Below are 19,424 nucleotides of genomic sequence, written 5' to 3'. Positions count from 1 at the left end.
AATACGAACGCTAGGTGGCGCCCGTACACCGTGTACTGGCGTCATAGCAACGCGGTGAAACTGACGGTATTTTAAACCAATAACAATACGAAACGTCACAGAACGTCCACAAAGAGGAGGAGGCGGTACGTAGAAACAGGAAGTGGGCTTTCGACGTCACTACCTGAATGAATGGAAGAATTGCTGTGAAGTGCCACCAGAAGGTAAAATACTTCATGGTGTGTTTGTTTTTTTTTATAAATAAACCCTTAGTTATCGTGTTACTTGTGCTTGTGCCTTAACTGAACACAATGAAATCAGTTAGATGAGGTATATTTGCGCAGTCGTGCTGTTTTAAACGTTAAAGAACGTTAAAGAACGTTAAAGAGCAGAAGCTAATTGTAGTTAGCATTATTTTACTGACTCCAACCTTTGGACCTTTTAAACCAAGTAAGTTTCTGTATAAAGTGTATTAAACCTCAGTATAATGAGGAGCAGTATAATGTAAAGCTTTGCTTTATATGTTAGCAAGTCGTTAAGGATAATTAACATGAAATGAACCCATGAGTAAGTTTGTGTAACTGAATTGAATAACCTTCTCTTTTTGTTTGTTTATTTATTCAGACCATTTTGAATTCAGGTTGTTTGTGCCACCATGTGGCCGGTGGTGTGGGCAGCAATGCGCACTTACGCACCCTATGTGACCTTCCCTGTGGCCTTCGTAGTAGGAGCAGTGGGGTATCACCTGGAGTGGTACATCAGGGGACCTCCAAAAGCCACAGGAGAAGACAGAGGCATCTCAGAGCTTCGTGAGGACCGGAAACTCGAGGAGTTGGTGGGCCGAGACAGCACGGAAGTTGTCAGTCTGAAGGACAGATTAGAGTTTGCCCCCAGGGCAGTACTGGAAAAGAACCGTCCTGAGAAAAGCTAGCTAGAGTCCTGTCAGCTTTCCCAAAGAGATGATCGTTCTAGCTAATATGCCGTATGTAAGGACATTTCATTGTGTACAACGTTGTTGTTAATAATAATAATACAATCCATTACATTTGCAGATTTTTTTTTTCTGGTCTTGCACATGAGTTTTTCCACTGATCCAGTAATCAACTACATAACAACCCTTCCTGAATTAAAGTGGGTGTGTTAGAGCAGGAAAAACACTCCAGGACAAGGACTGAGAACCTGTGCATGGAGTGATTGTCTTGTTTGCTCCATGGAAAAGACTCAAGAATGTGTTTGGCTTTTGTTCATTTGTGGCTTAATGCACCTTTAACACCCCCAGGCACATGGACACATGGTTGTTTATAGCACATTGGAGAAAAACCTTCAGAAGCTTCTATATACATCTCTTTTCAGTGATTATCATAAGGCTGAGCAGGAAAGAAAGACTTCTAGTTTTATGTATGACTGGATGAAGGTGTGGAAGTGATGCAGAACTAAAACATAAGCAAACAATAAAACACCACTTTGCCACATTCATCACTTCTTTTCATGCAAGTATATAATCCATCAGCTCATTCTTGAAGTTGTGTGTGAAAGATTAATCTAATGTTCTTAAACTGTCAAAGTTATTCTAATGTTTACATATTGGACCAAAGGAAACACGTGTGTCCCCTTAGACATTATTAATGTGTTTAGTGGTTCTGGTGCTATTCTGCTGGTTTCTCCGACACTGTGAGTAATGTTATAAACCATTAAGCATAGACAAACATTGACGAAAGAACTAAAAAAAAAATTGCAAGCTAAACCTCAGTAGAAATTGAAGATCACATGCTAATAATCAGAATCAGCACCAGAAAGAGCTTTATTGCCAAGTATGTTTACGCATACAAGGAATTTGTTTGTGTCATATGCTCCCAGTACACAGACAACAAGATGAGATTACAGAGGGCAGAGGAACACCAATAATCCTTTCAGCAGTCCGAACCGTTCTCTGTATTCTTCTGATGTCTGATTTTGTTTCTGAGCCAAGACAGTTATTGATTGTGCACAGAACAGACTTGATGATAGCTGAGTAGAACTGTTTCAGCAGCTCCAGTGGCATGTTAAACTTCCTCAACTGGCTAAGGAAGTCCATCCTTTGTTGGGCTTTTTTTTAACAGTCGTGTCAATGTGAGGGTCCCACTTCAGGTCCTGGGAGAGGGTTGAGCCAGGGAACTTGAATTACCTTCATTGCAGATACATTGATGTCCATGATGGTGAGTGGGGAGAGTGCAGGGGGTTTCTCCTGAAGTCCACAATCATCTCCACTGTTTTGACTCCCAAGTTGCTGTGTATGTGCCAGATAGCGAGCTCTTTAATCTTCTGTCTCTAGGCAGACTCGTCCGCAAACTTCAGGAGCTGAATTTTCTGGTTCTGCGTGACGACCCGCTCTGAACAGCTGCAAGTTGATGGCAGTTATAGCACTCTGTCCTGCGTGGCCTAGTTAAGCCAGGTTTCCATAAAACACAGTGCGTCAGAGTGTGAAAAGTCCTTATTTTTTCAGGAGTGCAGAAGGAGTTTGTCCGTTTTGTTGGGAAGAGAGCTGAGGTTTGCCAGGTGGATGCTAGGCAGCGTCATTTTAAATCCTCCCCGGCTCGCTTCCCCCATCTGCGCGTCTTTAAGTGTTTGATCTGCGTCGCTGCTCCGCCAACTACAATGTTTAGCAGAACGACAACCGGAGAGCTAAGCACCGTGGCTGCCATGTGCGGCGCACATTTTTCCTAACATTATTCAAGCATCTTTGAAGTTCAGTTTGTTTGTTTTGGTCATGTTAGTATAAACATGTACTAGTCACACTTCAGACATTGCTCCTGAATATTACAGAAGTAAATAAACATCCACTTAAAAATGTATCCACAGTTCATAGTGTTTCTAAGATATATGGCACTGCTCATGGTTATAGTGCAGGACACAGGTTACGAGGGAAATACGTAATGGCCATGTGAGTCTCACTAGCCTTGTGTACACACAATAATGGGAAGCTTTACCTATTTACCAGTGAATGTTTCACTGTTACAAAGAAGTCAGTATAAGTATTGGCAATGATGCATCATTGTCCAAGTATTTATTCAGTGCTCCATAACAATGAAATCAGCCACAAAAACAGGCAACCTTTTCTTTCTGGAAACAATCCCGAACATGTTGCGTTTACAGCAAACTAATTACTGATCCTTTAAACAGTGTTGGAGCCCCAATCCAGCAGCATTACATAACAGCAGTCGTTTCTGGTTGTTACAGCTGACATAAATATTATCGCAAACAGGATTGTAGTTAAAAAAAAAATCTGAAAATCAATGTTGGGATGAAAAGAAAAACAAGTAAACACATCAAAGGTACCATGATTTATTTATATTTTATAGTGCCAACAGTCTTTTATTAGAGAGTTCATTGAGAAGCCAAAAAAAAAAAAGTAATGCCAAAAGCTCAAAATAGAGCCGAATCTTTTTTTTTTTTTTTAAAGTGTTCAGTGTTCAGTGATGTCCACACCCTCCATGGAGGCCCGTTTAGAGGTCGCAGTACAAAACAGTCGTTGAACTTTGAGCATGTTTATATATTTTTTCTTTTTTATAATTAGATAATTATTAATGATAGAAAAAACACTTCTGTGCTTGTTTTTAACCTCACAATTAAAAACATTCATAATAAACATCAATTTAAAAGACATGCTTTTGTTTAAAAAAGAAAATAAAACAGTCTTCGTTCCTATGAAACATGCACATTTTTGAGCATGTAACTGCTGAAATGAGTTATTTCAGAGGAGTGTATAGTAGCAGGAGATTGTGTGTGTGTGTGTGCGTGTGTACGGTGTGTATGTGTGGGGGGGAAAGTACAGGTAATTCTCGGTATCTTCTCAACAGGCACACGGCTCCATTGTTTCTTGAGAAATGGGAAGAGGGAGCGCCGCCACCAGCCTTCTCTGGCCGCTTTAACCAGGATGTGTACAGACCCACTGCACAATGCCGGCACTATTATTTAATTCCAAGATTCTCATCAGCCACACAGAAAAAAAAAACAAAAAACAATTGAGCAGCACTTTAAATCCTTCCCTTTCCCATGGGTCACATGGTTCAGTTCCCACAACTTTCTGCTCTGAACTAGCTGCAGGGAGGAATGACTTCCACTTCTCATGAATTCTTAAATCCCTGGGGTTCCATCACTGTCCCTTTGACCCTGTAATGTTGTCGATCTAGATTATGTAGACGTCCAATATGTCTGAACATGTGCATATAATGGAATAATTTTCAATTTATTCAACAGATGATGTTTACATTGATTCGTACTTTAAGGTTCAGGATATTCTTTTGATTGTAGACTAAAAATAATAGCTTCTAACAGATATTAGTGTGTCGTGAATTTGGACAATTTTGAAAAAATGTCACCTGTGCTTCTTTTCTTAAACTGAAGAAGAAGCCTTTATTTTTGTCACATGCAGTGCTCAGAATAAATGAGTACACCCCGACAGATGTCTCAGAAAATGCTCCATCTTGCTTTAAAATGAATAATTTCTGTGGGATTATTATTCCATGCAATGGAATTGGAATTATTATTCCATGCAATGAGCTATTTGTGCAAATCTGCAAATCTGGTTAATTTGTTTTAAATGAGATTAGGGGATACCAAAGTCAAAATTGGAACTGTTCTAACAAAATAGTTTAAGATAATGAGTACACCCCAATAAATGTTTTAGGAGAAAGCATTAAATTTATTTGTAATTAACAGGAATTCACCATGGCTTAGTGGTTAGCACGTTCCCCTCACACCTCTAGGGTTGGGGGCTCGATTCCCACCTCTGCCTTGTGTGTGTGGAGTTTGCATGTTCTCCCTGTGCCTTGGGGGTTTCCTCCGGGTACTCCGGTTTCCTCCCCCGGTCCAAAGACATGCATGGTAGGTTGATTGGCATCTCTGGAAAATTGTCCGTAGTGTGTGAGTGCGTGAGTGAATGAGAGTGTGTGTGTGCCCTGCGATGGGTTGGCACTCCGTCCAGGGTGTATTCTGCCTTGATGCCCGATGATGCCTGAGCACAGGCTCCCCGTGACCCGAGGTAGTTCGGATAAGCGGTAGAAAATGAGTGAGTGAGGAATTCACCATCAAATGAGTCTAATCCATCAACATACAGGAGGCAACAGAATAATTGACAATACAGTGGTATTTAAGAGAAAATCCACTCCCATATAATGCTGACAAAATGGCAGCACATGGAGAAGAACTGTCTCAAAAAAAAAAGTAAAGGCTATAATTATTAAAGCATTACTAATAAGCTTGAATCCTGTTGAAAAAGTAATCCACAAATTTAAAAAGGACGGACTTGTAGGAAGCTCCCTGAGACTTCCAGGCCGTCCCTGCAGGTTAACACCTCGTCAAGCGCATTTCATGATTAAAAAAAGTTGAAGAAAATCGCTGTGCAAGTTCAGCAGAGTTGGCTAAAGCATTAGAAAGTCAAACTGGGGTGAGTGTTTCCTGTGACACCATAGAACATACACTGCAGAGGAGTGGCATGCATGGCTGTGGGCCACAAAGGAAGCCACTGCTGAAGCCCATGCACAAAACAGGCCATCTAGAATTAGAAGGGGAAGACTACTGTGACTATATTTTGGAGTGATGACACAAAGGTAATTGTCTTTGGCTCTGATGGGTTCTAAACCGTATGGTGTCACAAGGTAATTAGTACAATGTAAAATGCATGGTACCAACAGTAAAGCATGGGGGTGGCAGTGTTCTCGTGTGGGGTTGCATGAGTGCTGCAGGTGTCGGGCCGTTGCATTTCATAGATGGCGTCATGAATTCACAGAAATACTGAGAAATACTGAAAGAGAAGATGCAAACATTATTCCATGTCCTAGGTCACTGGGCACTCTTTCAACATGATAATGACCCAAAACATACATCTAAGATCAGTGGTTCATTTCTGAGGAGGAACAGGGTAAAAAGTGAGTCAGTGACCAAACATGTCACCAGACCTCAACCCAATAGAATAGAAAATGATAGATGTAGCTGTATGTCGTCAACTTGTTCATTCAATGTCTAGGAGAATTATTTTTCTTCTTCTAAAGATGTTAGGTGACCACACTTATGTTAATAAAACTGTTTTTGTAAAAATGCAGCAAATTGCTCTCATATTCACTGAGAATTTGATAAAAATCTTAATTTTCAAAGGGTGTGCCGAGCATTTATGCCGAGCATTGTATGTATATATTACAGCAGAGTGGAATCCTTTGGAAGTTGAGGGCAGGGGCAGCTATGATACAGTGTCACTTAAGCAGCATGAGTTAAGGGCCTCGCTCAAGAGCCCGAAAGTTACAGCTCAGTGGTGCCAGTGCTTGAACTCCTCGGGCTGATCCTGATCAATAAGCCAGAGCCTTAGCCACTTGGGTCACCACTGTCCAGTTTTATTGACTGTCAGAGTCACTGAGCTCATTTTTTCTCCATTACTGAAGTTTGATGTGAAGGTTCAGTGAAGCTCTTGAATTGTATCCACCTGCTACCACCTAACTGGCTGACTGGATAGTTGCATGAATGAACAGGTATACAGGTGTAACAATTAAAGTGGCAAAACTATGATATTAAACGTTTCATAAAACATTGAACGATATCAGGGGTAGCATCAGACTACTACAATTATTGAAGAAAAAAAGAAATAAAACATTTGCTGGAAAAAAGTGTCATTTGCATTTTAATGGATTTCATATACAATGTTATTTATCCTCTTTCCTACAGCCTCATCCATTCAAACCTTTTGATGAGGTGGCTGTGACATCTGTATAGTGTTGGTGGGGCTTCATTATAAACAATGTAACAATGCCCACTGCTGCGCCATTGTCAGACTGAACAATCCTCTGTACCAATCCCTAGAGAGAGCCACGGTGGAATCAGGAAGCAGACACAAACTCATTTCCTTTTTGCTGTCTAAATTAAGGACCAAATAGTTATGTTAATCTCCGGCAAATGCACTAGAATCCTGTACATTTGATTACTTAGTTTAGGTGCTATGGGAGAAAACAATCTTTTTACTATGTTTCTGATTCAGGAAGTTTATTTTAGTTGGTTGATATTGTCTAAGTAAGCAAAGCTGATGTGATGTGAAAATGTCTGATTGGCCTTGCTAACATTTTTTTTTTTTTCAGGTAAAAGGTCCCTATTTTTTTTAGGCTTCTGCTTCTGCTCATTGATGGTATTGTGTTTTTGTTCTGTTATGGCTACAGCTGTGGAAAAGAAGTCCTTTCATCACTTGAGCTGGCAGGAAGTTTCAGTGTTCTGCCCCCGCTCCTTGGTGGTCCCAAATCATCCCGGGTTTTAGCATTTTTCAGTATTTTTACTCTAATGTGGAAAAGAATACAATATGCAGTATTAAACTAGCTGGATAAAATTTTTCAATAGAGAAAATTTTATAATGAAGATAGAGTTGATCTGACCAACCGTGTAAAACAAATAAAAAGTCATTTCAGAGCATTCATTCATTCATTCGTTCACTCATTTTCTACCGCTTATTCAAACTACCTCGGGTCACGGGGAGCCTGTGCCTATCTCAGGCGTCATTGGGCATCAAGGCAGGATACACCCTGGACGGAGTGCCAACCCATCGCAGGGCACACACACTCTCATTCACTCTTGCAATCACACACTACGGACAATTTTCCAGAGATGCCAATCAACCTACCATGCATGTCTTTGGACCGGGGGAGGAAACCGGAGTACCCAGAGGAAACCCCCGAGGCACAGGGAGAACATGCAAACTCCACACACACAAGGTGGAGGCGGGAATCGAACCCCCAACTCTGGAGGTGGGAGGCAAACGTGCTAACCACTAAGCCACCGTGTCCCCCATTTCAGAGCATTTGATTTAAAATGATATAAACATGGTATAGTCAATTGGAAAATAGGCACGTAATGCAGAAATGATTTGATAACAATATAAAATATCTTTATAGCAAGGTATAAAAAATAGAGTAAAAACCCAGTTATAGCACAAAAGTAATGTTTAGTAATAAATGTAATAAATATAAAGGCATAAATATAAAATCTAGTTTAAATGCTAAAGTAAAATATGTTTCAGTGATCGACAGAAACTGAAGAATGTACAGGATGTTTATGTGTGGACTCTGGAGAATACTAGCACTATATGATCCTATAACAGGTTATTTGGGACACAGTCTGTCAGGCATTTAGATTTTTTTTGTTGATTCAGTTCCATTAAGAGATTTAAAAACAATTCATACAATTTGCAGTCCATTCTAAATGTTCTAACTCCAGTCAGTGGAGTGATATAAAAACTGGTCCTATACTGTATAAGGCTCCATTCCCCCCCCAAAAAAAGTAACAGTCAAAGAAATATGGGTTGTTTATAGCACATTTTTAGAACATTTAAAACTCCTTACTCCTGAGTGCTTACTGTTGGCAAGTATATTCCCTCTACTGGTAGCTGTGGAAAGATCTGCAATTCTCTGTGGCTACGAGACCACCACATGAGTTACTGGTGCACAAATCCTCAGGGAAAGCACCAGTGAGAGCCACCTGATTAAGACCGAAACTCAACACGGGTTTGAAGGTTTCACTTTGTATGGTAGGTTAAGTCATTGCTTGTGTCTATTAGCTGTCTGTAAGTGTACAGGAGGAAATGAATCAGTAATCAGTACAACAAAGTCAGGACAGAGGAAACAACATGACACAAGGGTGACTCACTCATACTGATATGAGTATGCAAGTGACGAAAGAGCCAAGAATCATTGTGGTTTCTGGGTATAGGATGACCTCAAAACGACGATTTTTAAATCTGATTTAATTCACCCACTACACAGCCAAATGCAAATGGGTTTGGGTTCCTTAGAACAAACTAAATAAGACGAAGAAATGTATTACAATGATATGTTAGGTTTTAGATATTTTTGTTTGCTTTATCATTTAGATAAGACATGGTGAGAGGTTTACATCATCTTTGTTTAAAGAAAGATAATACCCTCACTCACTCACTCATTCATTTTCTACCGCTTATCCGAACTATGTCGGGTCACGGGGAGCCTGTGCCTATCTCAGGCGTCATCAGGCATCAAAGCAGGATACACCCTGGATGGAGTGCCAACCCATCGCAGGGCACACACACACACTCTCATACACACTCTCATACACTACGGACAATTTTCCAGAGATGCCAATCAACCTACCATGCATGTCTTTGGACTGGGGGAGGAAACCGGAGTACCCGGAGGAAACCCCCGAGGCACGGGGAGAACATGCAAGCTCCACACACACAAGGTGGAGGCGGGATTCGAACCCCCAACCCTGGAGGTGTGAGGCGAACTTGCTAACCACTAAGCCACCGTGCCCCCCAGAAAGATAATAGTTTTGTGTAAAGATAGGGAAAGACATTAGACTTATATGACTAGAGACAGAAAGAGAGAGATATAAAACTAGAGACAGAAAGAGAGAGAGAGAGAGAATCACATCAGGCAGCTCAAGACCCTTTGTTTGGCAGCAAAGGGAGCTAAAGGGTCACCATTTACCCGCTGTTTGCAGACCTGATCTTAAGAGACAATGTTTTGGCCAGAGATGACAAGATGAACTCTGCTCCAGGACAACTGCTGCAGTGTGCACTGGGCTAGCGGTGTGCACAAAGTCTGTGTTATGCTTGGCAGTATCACAGCACGTAGCTCATTAATTTCACAAAGGTTAAAGCAGCAATGTAGGCTACTCCCCTAAAAAAAAAAAAAAAAAAGAAAAAAAACATTCTTTCTGCCATCAAAACACATCTTGGGTGGTGGCACAGTGATGTTACCTCAGAGCTCCAAGGTCCATGGTTGAAGCCATGTCCTCTGTTTCCATGTAGGTTTCCTCTGGATTTATTAGTTTTATCCCAGCCCAAAAAAGCTGCAGCTGGTTCAACCGATTATCTAAATTGTGCCTAGTGGTGTGTGTGTGTCTGTGTTTGTGTGTGTGTGTGGTCCTCAAATGGACTGCCATCCCATCCATGATATTTTCCCACATCACACCCAATATTCTCGAGATTTACCACAAAATGTACCTCCAACTTTACCAGGGTAAATTTAAGACTACACGTTTGTGTGCACTCTCTGTACTTTTCCTATAATATCCCATAACGAGACTTGACTTAAATCATTGTTTTAGGTGAGAACATATGGTGCTTGGCTGTTTGCGTTTTACTGCTTCAGATCCCATTAAAACGATCTCATGCATTAAAAGGACTTATTAAATTGGCAGCTGGTGAATTGCCTACAGTTTTATAGAGAGGTGGCTGAACAAACACAGTTTCCTTCTGGGGATTAATGCAGATTTACATTTGTGCAATCTGCAGTATGAAGTCGTTGGAGAGATAACTTCCTACTGTAACTCAGTAGGAATGTAGAAATACTAAGTAATGTGGGATTTCATACAGTTTACACAGAAACAGGACAAATAGAAGTCCTACCATTTATCTTCAAGGAAAGTTCTTCTGTAGCAGCAGGGATGTAAATCTGTTTTTTTGTTTTTTTTTTACATAATTTTAAATAATTATGCAGTGTTTATTTCCACCAAAAAATATCAAAAACGTTGTCGTGATGTCTATCAGAAACGGCATGGTGGTGTGTCGGGTAGCATTGGTTCCTCACAGCTCCATGGTTTGATCCTGAGCTTGAGTTCTTGTGGAGTTTTGTTCTCTAAGGGCATGATTCCTCTGGGTTCTCCATTTCCTCTCAACTCCTTTAAGCATAGGTGGATTGTGACTCCTTTAAATTGCCATGGTGTGAATGAGTGTGTGCAGTGTAAACTATAAAATACTGCTCTCCCATATTCTAGAACATATTCTTGTGACTAATGGGATCCTGGGATGAGATCGTGATCCCTGTTTTTTTACTGAAGACGAATAAACGAAAGCACATAAAACTGAGTAACACTGTGTGGAAGTCTGCACAGAATGTAAGAATTCTACAAGCTTTTTTAAGTTAATTTAATCAATTTAGTGCAACATACTGAAGTTCTAGCTAAGAAACAGTAGTGGATGATAGAGCTTTGACTGTGGGCCTTTTTACACCTGGTCACTTCATGTGTTTTCTCGATAGCTACTGTATCTGATTTGTTAAAACTGTTCCATTTACATTAGGCCACATAACTGCATCTTGGCGAATCAGATATCAATCCGATCTTTCTACTCCTGCCCAAAATGCAAATATATTTTACCTCATTTCCGGGGTAATTGAAATGGAATACGTTTTGGTGTATGCGGTTTTCAGAATGCAATCAAAAAGAAGACAAAAAACTTGTTACGACAGTTATGCTACAAAAAACAGCATTTACAGTTTGCTGCATTTTCGCTGGCGGCAGCAGCGCATTTTAAGACCCAACGAGATGCCTGGGTGAAAGATCACCTGTGAGTGACGTACTTCCATTTGGGAGGAGTATAGCGCTGACGTATGTGGCTTGAACAACCACATTCATTTACACCTGTCCAGTTTCATCTGAAATGCATCTCAGACCACCTCCTGAAGTGGTTTGAACGAAAATGTTTCAGAGGGCATTTAGACCTGGTCTTTTTACGATCGAATAGCTATCCGATCAAGAAAACGTGACCAGGTGTAAAAAGCCCCTGTTACAAAAGGAACTGAAAACAGTTCTGCAGAAGCGACCTATGTTTAAGCCATAATCCCAGTTTTCTAATCCATCACAGCTGATTAAAAATCTACATATCACTTAAGCTCTAACCCCTACCAGGCACTGCCATGCCTATGCATTTATGAGATTAAGACTGACAACTCTTGATTTTAGCATATTGATCTCCAATAATGCTGTTTCACTCAAACTGGCTTGTTCTTGTCGAGCAAGCTAAACCGTTCACATATAAATAATACATATACATGTACACTAGTGTCTTGTAAATTAGAAAGTCTGGCTTAGAGAAGGTCTGAAATGTTTTTGCTCCCTTTGGCCTTCAATGCCTTCTTTGATTTCTTCACCCCTTATTCTTTTCATGTGGAATGCTGGAGATGTAATGAGGCGCACACAAGGATATTTGGACCTTCTAGCTTTCAGATGCCATAGCACAACCACGTAAGATAATATTCACACAGGGCGTTTTTAAAGCTGCTTCTTGTCTATGCTTGTGAAAAAGAAAGAGAAATAAATGTATTTATGCAGTGCTCTGTGCATGATCCCATTCTGTTCAACAAAGCGTTTAATGATTCTGAATGAACTATTCAGCAAGAGGTGATATCATAAGGAACGGGTAATATCATAAGGAAGCGGTTACATCAAAAGGAAGCAGTGACATCAAAAGGAAGCCATGACATCAGAAGGAAGCGGTGACATCAGAAGGAAGCGGTGACATCAGAAGGAAGCGGTGACATCAATAGGAAGCGGTGACATCAAAAGGAAGCAGTGACATCAGAAGGAAGCTGTGACATCAGAAGGAAGCTGTGACATCAAAAGGAAGTGTTGACATCAGAAGGAAGCGGTGATATCAGAAGGAAGCGGTGACATCAGAAGGAAGCGGTGATATCAGAAGGAAGAGGTGACATCAGAAGGAAGCGGTGACATCAGAAGGAAGCGGTGACATCAGAAGGAAGGTCCTTTGAACAGCATGTATCATGTTGCATTATAAAATATCCATCTACAAATCTAGCCATTTGTACAACGCAGTGGTCAGGATCACAAATTCATTCATTCATTCATCTTCTACCACTTATCCGAACTACCTCGGGTCACGGGGAGCCTGTGCCTATCTCAGGCGTCATTGGGCATCAAGGCAGGATACACCCTGGACGGCGTGCCAACCCATCGCAGGGCACACACACACTCTCATTCACTCACGCACTCACACACTACGGACAATTTTCCAGAGATGCCAATCAACCTACCATGCATGTCTTTGGACTGGGGGAGGAAACCGGAGTACCCGGAGGAAACCCCCGAGGCACGGGGAGAACATGCAAACTGCCACACCACAAACACCACAAGGTGGAGGCGGGAATCGAACCCCGACCCTGGAGGTGTGAGGCGAACGTGCTAACCACTAAGCCACCGTGCCCCCTAGGATCACACATTTGAAAATATAATTAAATAAAGACCAGAAATAGTGCAGAATCACACCACAGTGTTTCACATTATTACTCTGTTACTGTTACGCTACCTTAGAAATATATAGCCAGCACATAAACAAGGAAAACAAACAATTTTTATTAAAAGCAAATAGAATAGATGTAAAATATAATTAATATTCATATATTTGACTTGAATGTTTTTGTCTAATACAAGTAGAAATACACTTCTTTGTTAACAGTGTGGGTGACTCTAATATGCCTGTGACTGCCTGAGAGACTTGATTAGACTTTTTAAAGCCTGTTTAATTCCATAGATAGTTACATTGATTTGATGTGCTAATTTAAATCCTCCTTTTTCTAGAAAAATATAAAAATACAAAAAAAAAAAAAAGCAGAGACAAAAGGCAGTTGAAGTAAAGCATGCTAGCTGCTAAAGTCAGCTAGCTTCCTATTAGACATTTGGCACATAGTGTTAAGTTGTGCATGTATATGTGTGTATATGTATATGTGTACAAATTGTGCATGTATATGTGTGTGAAATATGCGTGACCATCCATCACACTAAGAATTTCTTTTTTTTGTACAGACAATTCTCACTGTTGGTTCACTCCGGTAACAATAATTAGCATGGACAGTTCATTCTAGCTACAAATGGCTATTCTGATTGATTCTGTTTTGACTCTGCTACAAAATAAATTGAAAATGGCTTTGCCGAAACAACATTATCTCAGTTTTCTAGCTACTAGCTAGGTTAGGTAACATTATCTCTATTGACTACATGTTGGAATTTTGTTATTACTTACAATACTGTGCTTATGAAAAGTATAAACATTAAATACATTTAAATATACACAGATACAGTAAGAGTTTAAGTAGGTTTTCAGGAATGAAGGTTTACTACTCCAATTCTCAGCAAAAAAAATTGGTCCTACAAACATGTTTACCCAGGAATACACTCCTCAAACATTCCTCTGCTCTCAGTCGCCCAGGCGCTGGTGTTCAATCAAACACACACATATACACACACACACACACACACACACACACACACACACACACACACACACAAACTGTTCAAAAGGACTTTCTTTCAGAATCATTTAATTAATTTAATTTTGTTGTAAAACATTACCAAGCCTTTGAAGCCTTTCTGATTTCACAATTTGACCCTTAAACCATTCTTACATTGCTGATTTTGCTTTGCTTTGCTAATCACCTGACCATAGCCTGCCTAATGTTTTTGATACTATGTGCTGATTTTGACGGTTTGCCTGAGTTTATTATTTAACTGAATTTTACCTGCAACTGCATCTGATTCTTTGGCGCCTGCTAGCTAGCTAGTACTAATTCGAAAATCAATTCACTTGTAAGCAAACATGCAATGCTGTTATCCAACATTATTTGCAGGTATCAGCTGTGGATTTATAGAAACAGAGTGAAAAAGGAAACAAAAACGTCTTAGTGATTAGGCCTAGAATGTAGCTACCTTATGCATCTTAAATGTTAAATACTATAATTAAAGAAACTGTGTTGTGGCTATTCAGTGCCCACTAATGTTAAAACCTAAATCCTGCATCTTTACTACACTGTTCATTAATATGTTATTTATATATGTAGCTACATATAGAAGACACATGTATACAGTATGAACATGTATAATCAAACACATTAACATATACAACATACACTTTGGCTCATTAGCAGGCATTAGGTTGAGCAAAAATTTTAACACTCTACAGTAGACTATTCCTTAAATTATGATGTTTCACTGTACCTTATTTACTGATGCTAATGCTAATAACTAATGCTTGACAATCAGTGTTACCCTTTCTCTCTTTCCCATCCTTAAATGTTCAGTCTACAAGAAAGTACATTCCACTTTATCCAAACAGGAAATGGAGGAAATGGCATCTGTCTCACAGAAGTGCTTTGGGAACAGAAAGTGGAATTTCATCCCACCCTCTGATTTTCCAAAACACACGAACATATACTGATCGTCTGAGCTCATACATAATGTTGATCATTGGAGTGTTTCTCTTTAGCAGCACTTTTATTGGGTTTGGTGCGAACATCCTCTTTGTAGTGACCTCTATTTGTGGTGCCACTGATACAGATTAAGTATGTTGGAAGCATATTCTCTGATGGGCGCGGAATACTCTCAGTCCAGTCCATGACAGACTCAGCATAGCTGCTGTTTTCTGCTGGAAGACAGAGATGGCCTTTTTCCTGGTAAGTTCGATCCCGATCTTTGGTTGACCTCAGTTTTGTTGGAGTTTTCTCTATTACTCGTGGCACTCCTATCTGCTGACATTGGTACTTCTTCTCCATGTAATGTGTAATGGACAGTTGAAGAAGGTGGAAAAGCTCTACAACATTGAGCAACACAGAGACCGATGCGATGGCCTGAATATATATAGTGAAAATGGTCTTCTCAGTGGGCCGAGAGACAAAACAGTCCACCGTGTGGGGGCAGGGACTTCTCTGACATTCATACTTGGGTTGAATTACAAATCCATAGAGGAACCACAACCCAACAATAAAGCCAACCTCAATTAGGACTTTGAGGATGATGCTGACAGTGTATGCACCCAGTAGCTTCCCCCTGAGCAAAGGAAGCTTCTTTTCCTTTAGTGGAGGTTTCCCATCTTCATTCTCTTCCTGTATCACATCTAGCTTGAATTCTTTGCCTTTTTGGTCCTTCTGTCTCCCATGCTGCTTCTCTTTCTCCTCTTCTAGCACCTTGTTTTTCTTTAGTGCCACGTAACCAAAATATAAAATGGTGGGTGTAGAGACAAAGATGACCTGCAGAATAAAGTAACGGAAATGAGAGACAGGAAAAGCCTTGTCGTAGCACACAGCCTCACAGCCGGGCTGTTTGGTGTTGCAAACAAAATCGGCCTGTTCGTCATCCCATGCAGACTCAGCTGCAGTACACAAGACGAGGATACGGAAGAGAAAAAGAACAGTGAGCCACACACGTCCAACACCAGTTGAGTACTCCTGACTTTCCTCTAACAGGTTTTCTAGAAAACCCCAGTCACCTCTGGACATCCTCTGCACCTGCAGACACACAAAGAATATGCAGTTTACATAAAAAGAAATGTTCAAAGACTTATTTACAACATTGTAGTGATAGCATGTACTGTAGGATTAGCACTGGGTTACGTTCAGAGTCCCAAGGTACACAGAGAATAATGTTTCTTTGAAACGTGTTTCTCAAGGTTTATATGAATTTAATTCTGTACATGAATTTCAGGAATTATTATTTTATTAATAATTGTCAATAGTGCAAACCTAATCATTTGCATTATTTATTAGGACTTCAGATCGTGGTCTAATTTCCCGATGAGTTCAGGCTGCAATAGCGTCAAATAGAATGAATATTCAAACATCACTCTTGCACACATTCATGTATACTGTAAGTATATTAAAATGACATGACTCTAGACACAAATTCCATGTGAGTTCTAATGCAAATTTCATTTGAATCCTTTATCCTTCAGACATTCATTTAGGAAGGAATAACACACAATAGATAGTGGGTTAATCCATACCGGGTTTGTGTTATACACCGTGTTCTGAAGTGAAAGAGATTTTTCTCTAACAGCACAGTCTGGAGTATACAGTACTAGTCTATTTATACCACACCAATTTGGCAACAATTTCAAGGTTTCATTTATTAATGAATGCTAGATTGCACACTTTAACAGTTTAGAGTTATCTTTAATGTTGTAGAATGTCCCTGTTATCTCTCACATTACAACAATGATAAACAGTTGTTCCCTCAGCAAAATCTCTCCTCACTCATTCACTCATTAAAATCCAGTTAGTCACTTTTCTAAGAAACCAGAAAGTGTAGCCTTCACTGTCCTCCTGTGCTGGAAAGCTTTGGTGTTACACTGACAGCTGAAACTCAAAAACATCCTAACAAAAAACTTCACCACATACGTAATATATTTGTCTTTGTTAAACGTTTTTATATATTTATACTTTTGTGGAGTGTCTGTCATACAAGTTATTGTGTACAACTTTCACAAATGCTTGGTTCACATTATCGAGATTGTAAGGACAACATCTGGATTACAGCATGTGTACTGTAATAAATAAAATTATAAAAGTATAATTTGTTTGTAAAAACACAATGGGGTTTAAAGGTACAGTTTTAAAAAAAAATGTATTTACACATTCTAAGATTCAAACTCCTAGGTTCAGGATTATCTTTGTAATTTATAATATAATTACATTTTATTATTTAGAATATTGTAATTTTATTTATTTATTGATTATTATTATTATTATTTTATTTTATTTTATTTTATTTTATTTTATTCTTTAGAACAGGCCTATTATAAAACCACAGTAAGCTGATGATCCTATTTGGTTTAATATTGTTGCCATTTTAGGATTTCTAATAACCCAGTTGTTACAGCTTGCATATACTGTATGACCAATGAAACAAATATTTAAATCAGTGGCTCTTACCTGATTTGTTTTTTTAGTCTAATAGTTAATGAGCTATAGAGAAAATGTTGTTTGTTCTAAATCTCAACTCTACTGACTTGACTCTCCTTTCTAACACTACAACACACAGTTATTTTCTCATGCACTTTTGCTAGGCCCAGGGGACAAAACAGTTGGTATTTGCTATGATTTGCATCTGTGTAAACATCCTTTACAACAAAATGGTCTTTTCTGTGCTGTATTTTTTGCCCCAAAGGACTTTTTTTAATGTAAATACTAACACAAGCTAAAAGCCATTACAGACTTCAGTATCAGTGCTCCATCCTCCATAAATAATAATAATAATAATAATAATAATAATAATAATAATAATAATAATAATAATAATTGTTGTTGTTGTTATTATTATTATTATTGTCTATTGAGTTAGTAATTAATGGATCAATTTCAACTTAAGATATTCATTCATATGTAAAATATGTGATTTACAGGGGTGAATTGTACAGAAATACAGTAAACAGAACAGAAACTCTACAAAGTTTTCTCACTCTATCTCTCTCTTTCTCTCACTCACACACACACACAGACACACACTTTGTGACTAGACCAGATCTGTGACTCATTATCCCTACCTGTCTCTCTGTTTTTCCCGGCCTTTTGATAATCCCGCAACTCTGTCTGTTTAGCTGTAACCGAGCTTGTAATGATGCCTTGGTGTTCCTGTTATTGGCAGTAAGAGAGCAGAGGGAGAGGAACGTTCCCAGGCCCTCCCACAGGAACCTGGTCCAGGAAAAGGGATGGATGTGTTCAAAAATAGCCCGGTTTCGCTTCTGCCTTTAAACTGGCTAAATGTCATCACATAGATATTCAACCCTTAGGTCATAAAGCTACATGTTTATTATAAGACGTCTTCAGACTCTTAAATATTCTCTTTATGATCCTGAAGAAGTGTTCGACATTCAACTTAATTACTCATGTTTTTGTTTTGACAGAGTGCTGCAAAAAGCTGACCATAAATGTTCATTGGCCTTTAGTGACCAAAATGACAGTTGAGTTCATTTGCATCCTATACTTTATAGGTGATTTTTTTTTTTTTTTTTTTTTTTACAATTTATTAGAAAATTATTATCTTCATTATTAACATTTTAAAACATGCAGTATTTGACAAATGCATTATTTGACCAGTTAGATGTAATAATGATAGTGTTTTCATGCTAAACTTGCATCAAATTAATTTCTGTCTTTTCATTATGTTTTGTGAGAACTTCTGTACATCTGAACTCAAATGCTTGGATGTGGTAATAAACAAGAATAGCGTATACTAACAATAAAATATGATCGATTGAGCTGCATTTCCCTGTACCACCACAAGGTGTCACTTCAGCTTATTTAACAGGGCCTCTTGCGGTTCGTGAAGATGTCAAAATGAGCACACTGAAACAGTGAAAGGTAGATTTAACGCGTGAATTACATTTAAAATTTATATAAATTTTCGCTTGCTCATCAAGGGGGTATACGAGAGTAAATGGTATGCAGTCAGAAGAGTGCTTACACACTAAATGTGATTGGTCTTCCCTAAAGGCATTTTCCTAAATGAAATCAAAGCTGTATAGCCAGAAGTTTAATTGTAAACACAAAGACATGTATGCATGAATATTATATTATGCATCACCTGCTTTAATGCAATTGTTGTTTGAATTATTAAAATAAAAGTCGTGATTGTTTATTATTAAGTGTAATGTTATGTGTAATGTTGATTTTACTGTTGGTCAAACCAACACGACTGTTGGTTGTATTATATTCTCAGAACATTTGTCAGAATATGCATTGTACTCCGTTCATATTTTGAACAGTGTGTTTTTTGTGATTTCATGTAGAGAGCTGATTTATGGTCATGGTTTGCCTATATAGCCATGCCTAACAGTGATGGGTCATACAAAGTGTCAATATTTTAATTGCTTGGAAGAATAAAGGGCCTATTTG

At 39.0% G+C, this 19,424-nt stretch overlaps 2 protein-coding genes across 5 annotated transcripts; one reads left to right on the top strand and one right to left on the bottom strand.

The window, feature by feature from the left end:
- Positions 1–88: 88 nt before the first annotated feature.
- On the top strand, positions 89–1,453 carry smim12 (small integral membrane protein 12). Of its 4 annotated transcripts, none has more exons than XM_060897257.1 (2): positions 89–203; positions 604–1,453. In XM_060897257.1, the coding sequence occupies exon 2, from the start codon at positions 635–637 to the stop codon at positions 908–910; it is 276 nt and encodes a 91-aa protein (XP_060753240.1). In that variant the 5' UTR covers positions 89–203; positions 604–634; the 3' UTR covers positions 911–1,453. The 4 variants fall into 4 exon arrangements, with proteins under 4 accessions (XP_060753240.1, XP_060753239.1, XP_060753242.1 ...); XM_060897256.1 differs by having other exon boundaries at positions 133–203; positions 620–1,453; XM_060897259.1 differs by having other exon boundaries at positions 149–218.
- Positions 1,454–14,064: 12,611 nt separating this feature from the next.
- gja4 (gap junction protein alpha 4) lies at positions 14,065–18,172 on the bottom strand. Its single transcript, XM_060857130.1, has 2 exons — positions 18,074–18,172; positions 14,065–16,040 (listed from the first exon to the last, which is right to left on the bottom strand). Exon 2 carries the CDS (start codon positions 16,029–16,031, stop codon positions 14,985–14,987), a length of 1,047 nt encoding a protein of 348 aa, XP_060713113.1. The 5' UTR covers positions 16,032–16,040; positions 18,074–18,172; the 3' UTR covers positions 14,065–14,984.
- Positions 18,173–19,424: the final 1,252 nt, after the last annotated feature.

This window comes from Tachysurus vachellii, chromosome 21 (assembly GCF_030014155.1).
Source record: "Tachysurus vachellii isolate PV-2020 chromosome 21, HZAU_Pvac_v1, whole genome shotgun sequence".
NCBI lineage: Eukaryota > Metazoa > Chordata > Actinopteri > Siluriformes > Bagridae > Tachysurus > Tachysurus vachellii.
Note: the sequence above shows the minus strand (reverse complement) of the source record. Positions and strands in the feature narration are given on the sequence as shown.

Excerpts from the sequence above, each read along its gene's own strand:
- smim12 (XM_060897256.1), top strand. The coding sequence starts at position 168 with ATGAATGGAAGAATTGCTGTGAAGTGCCACCAGAAG. Across the intron at positions 204-619 it reads CTGTGAAGTGCCACCAGAAG|GTTGTTTGTGCCACCATGTG; the intron begins GTAAAATACTTC and ends TTTTGAATTCAG.
- gja4 (XM_060857130.1), bottom strand. The coding sequence starts at position 16,031 with ATGTCCAGAGGTGACTGGGGTTTTCTAGAAAACCTGTTAGAGGAAAGT.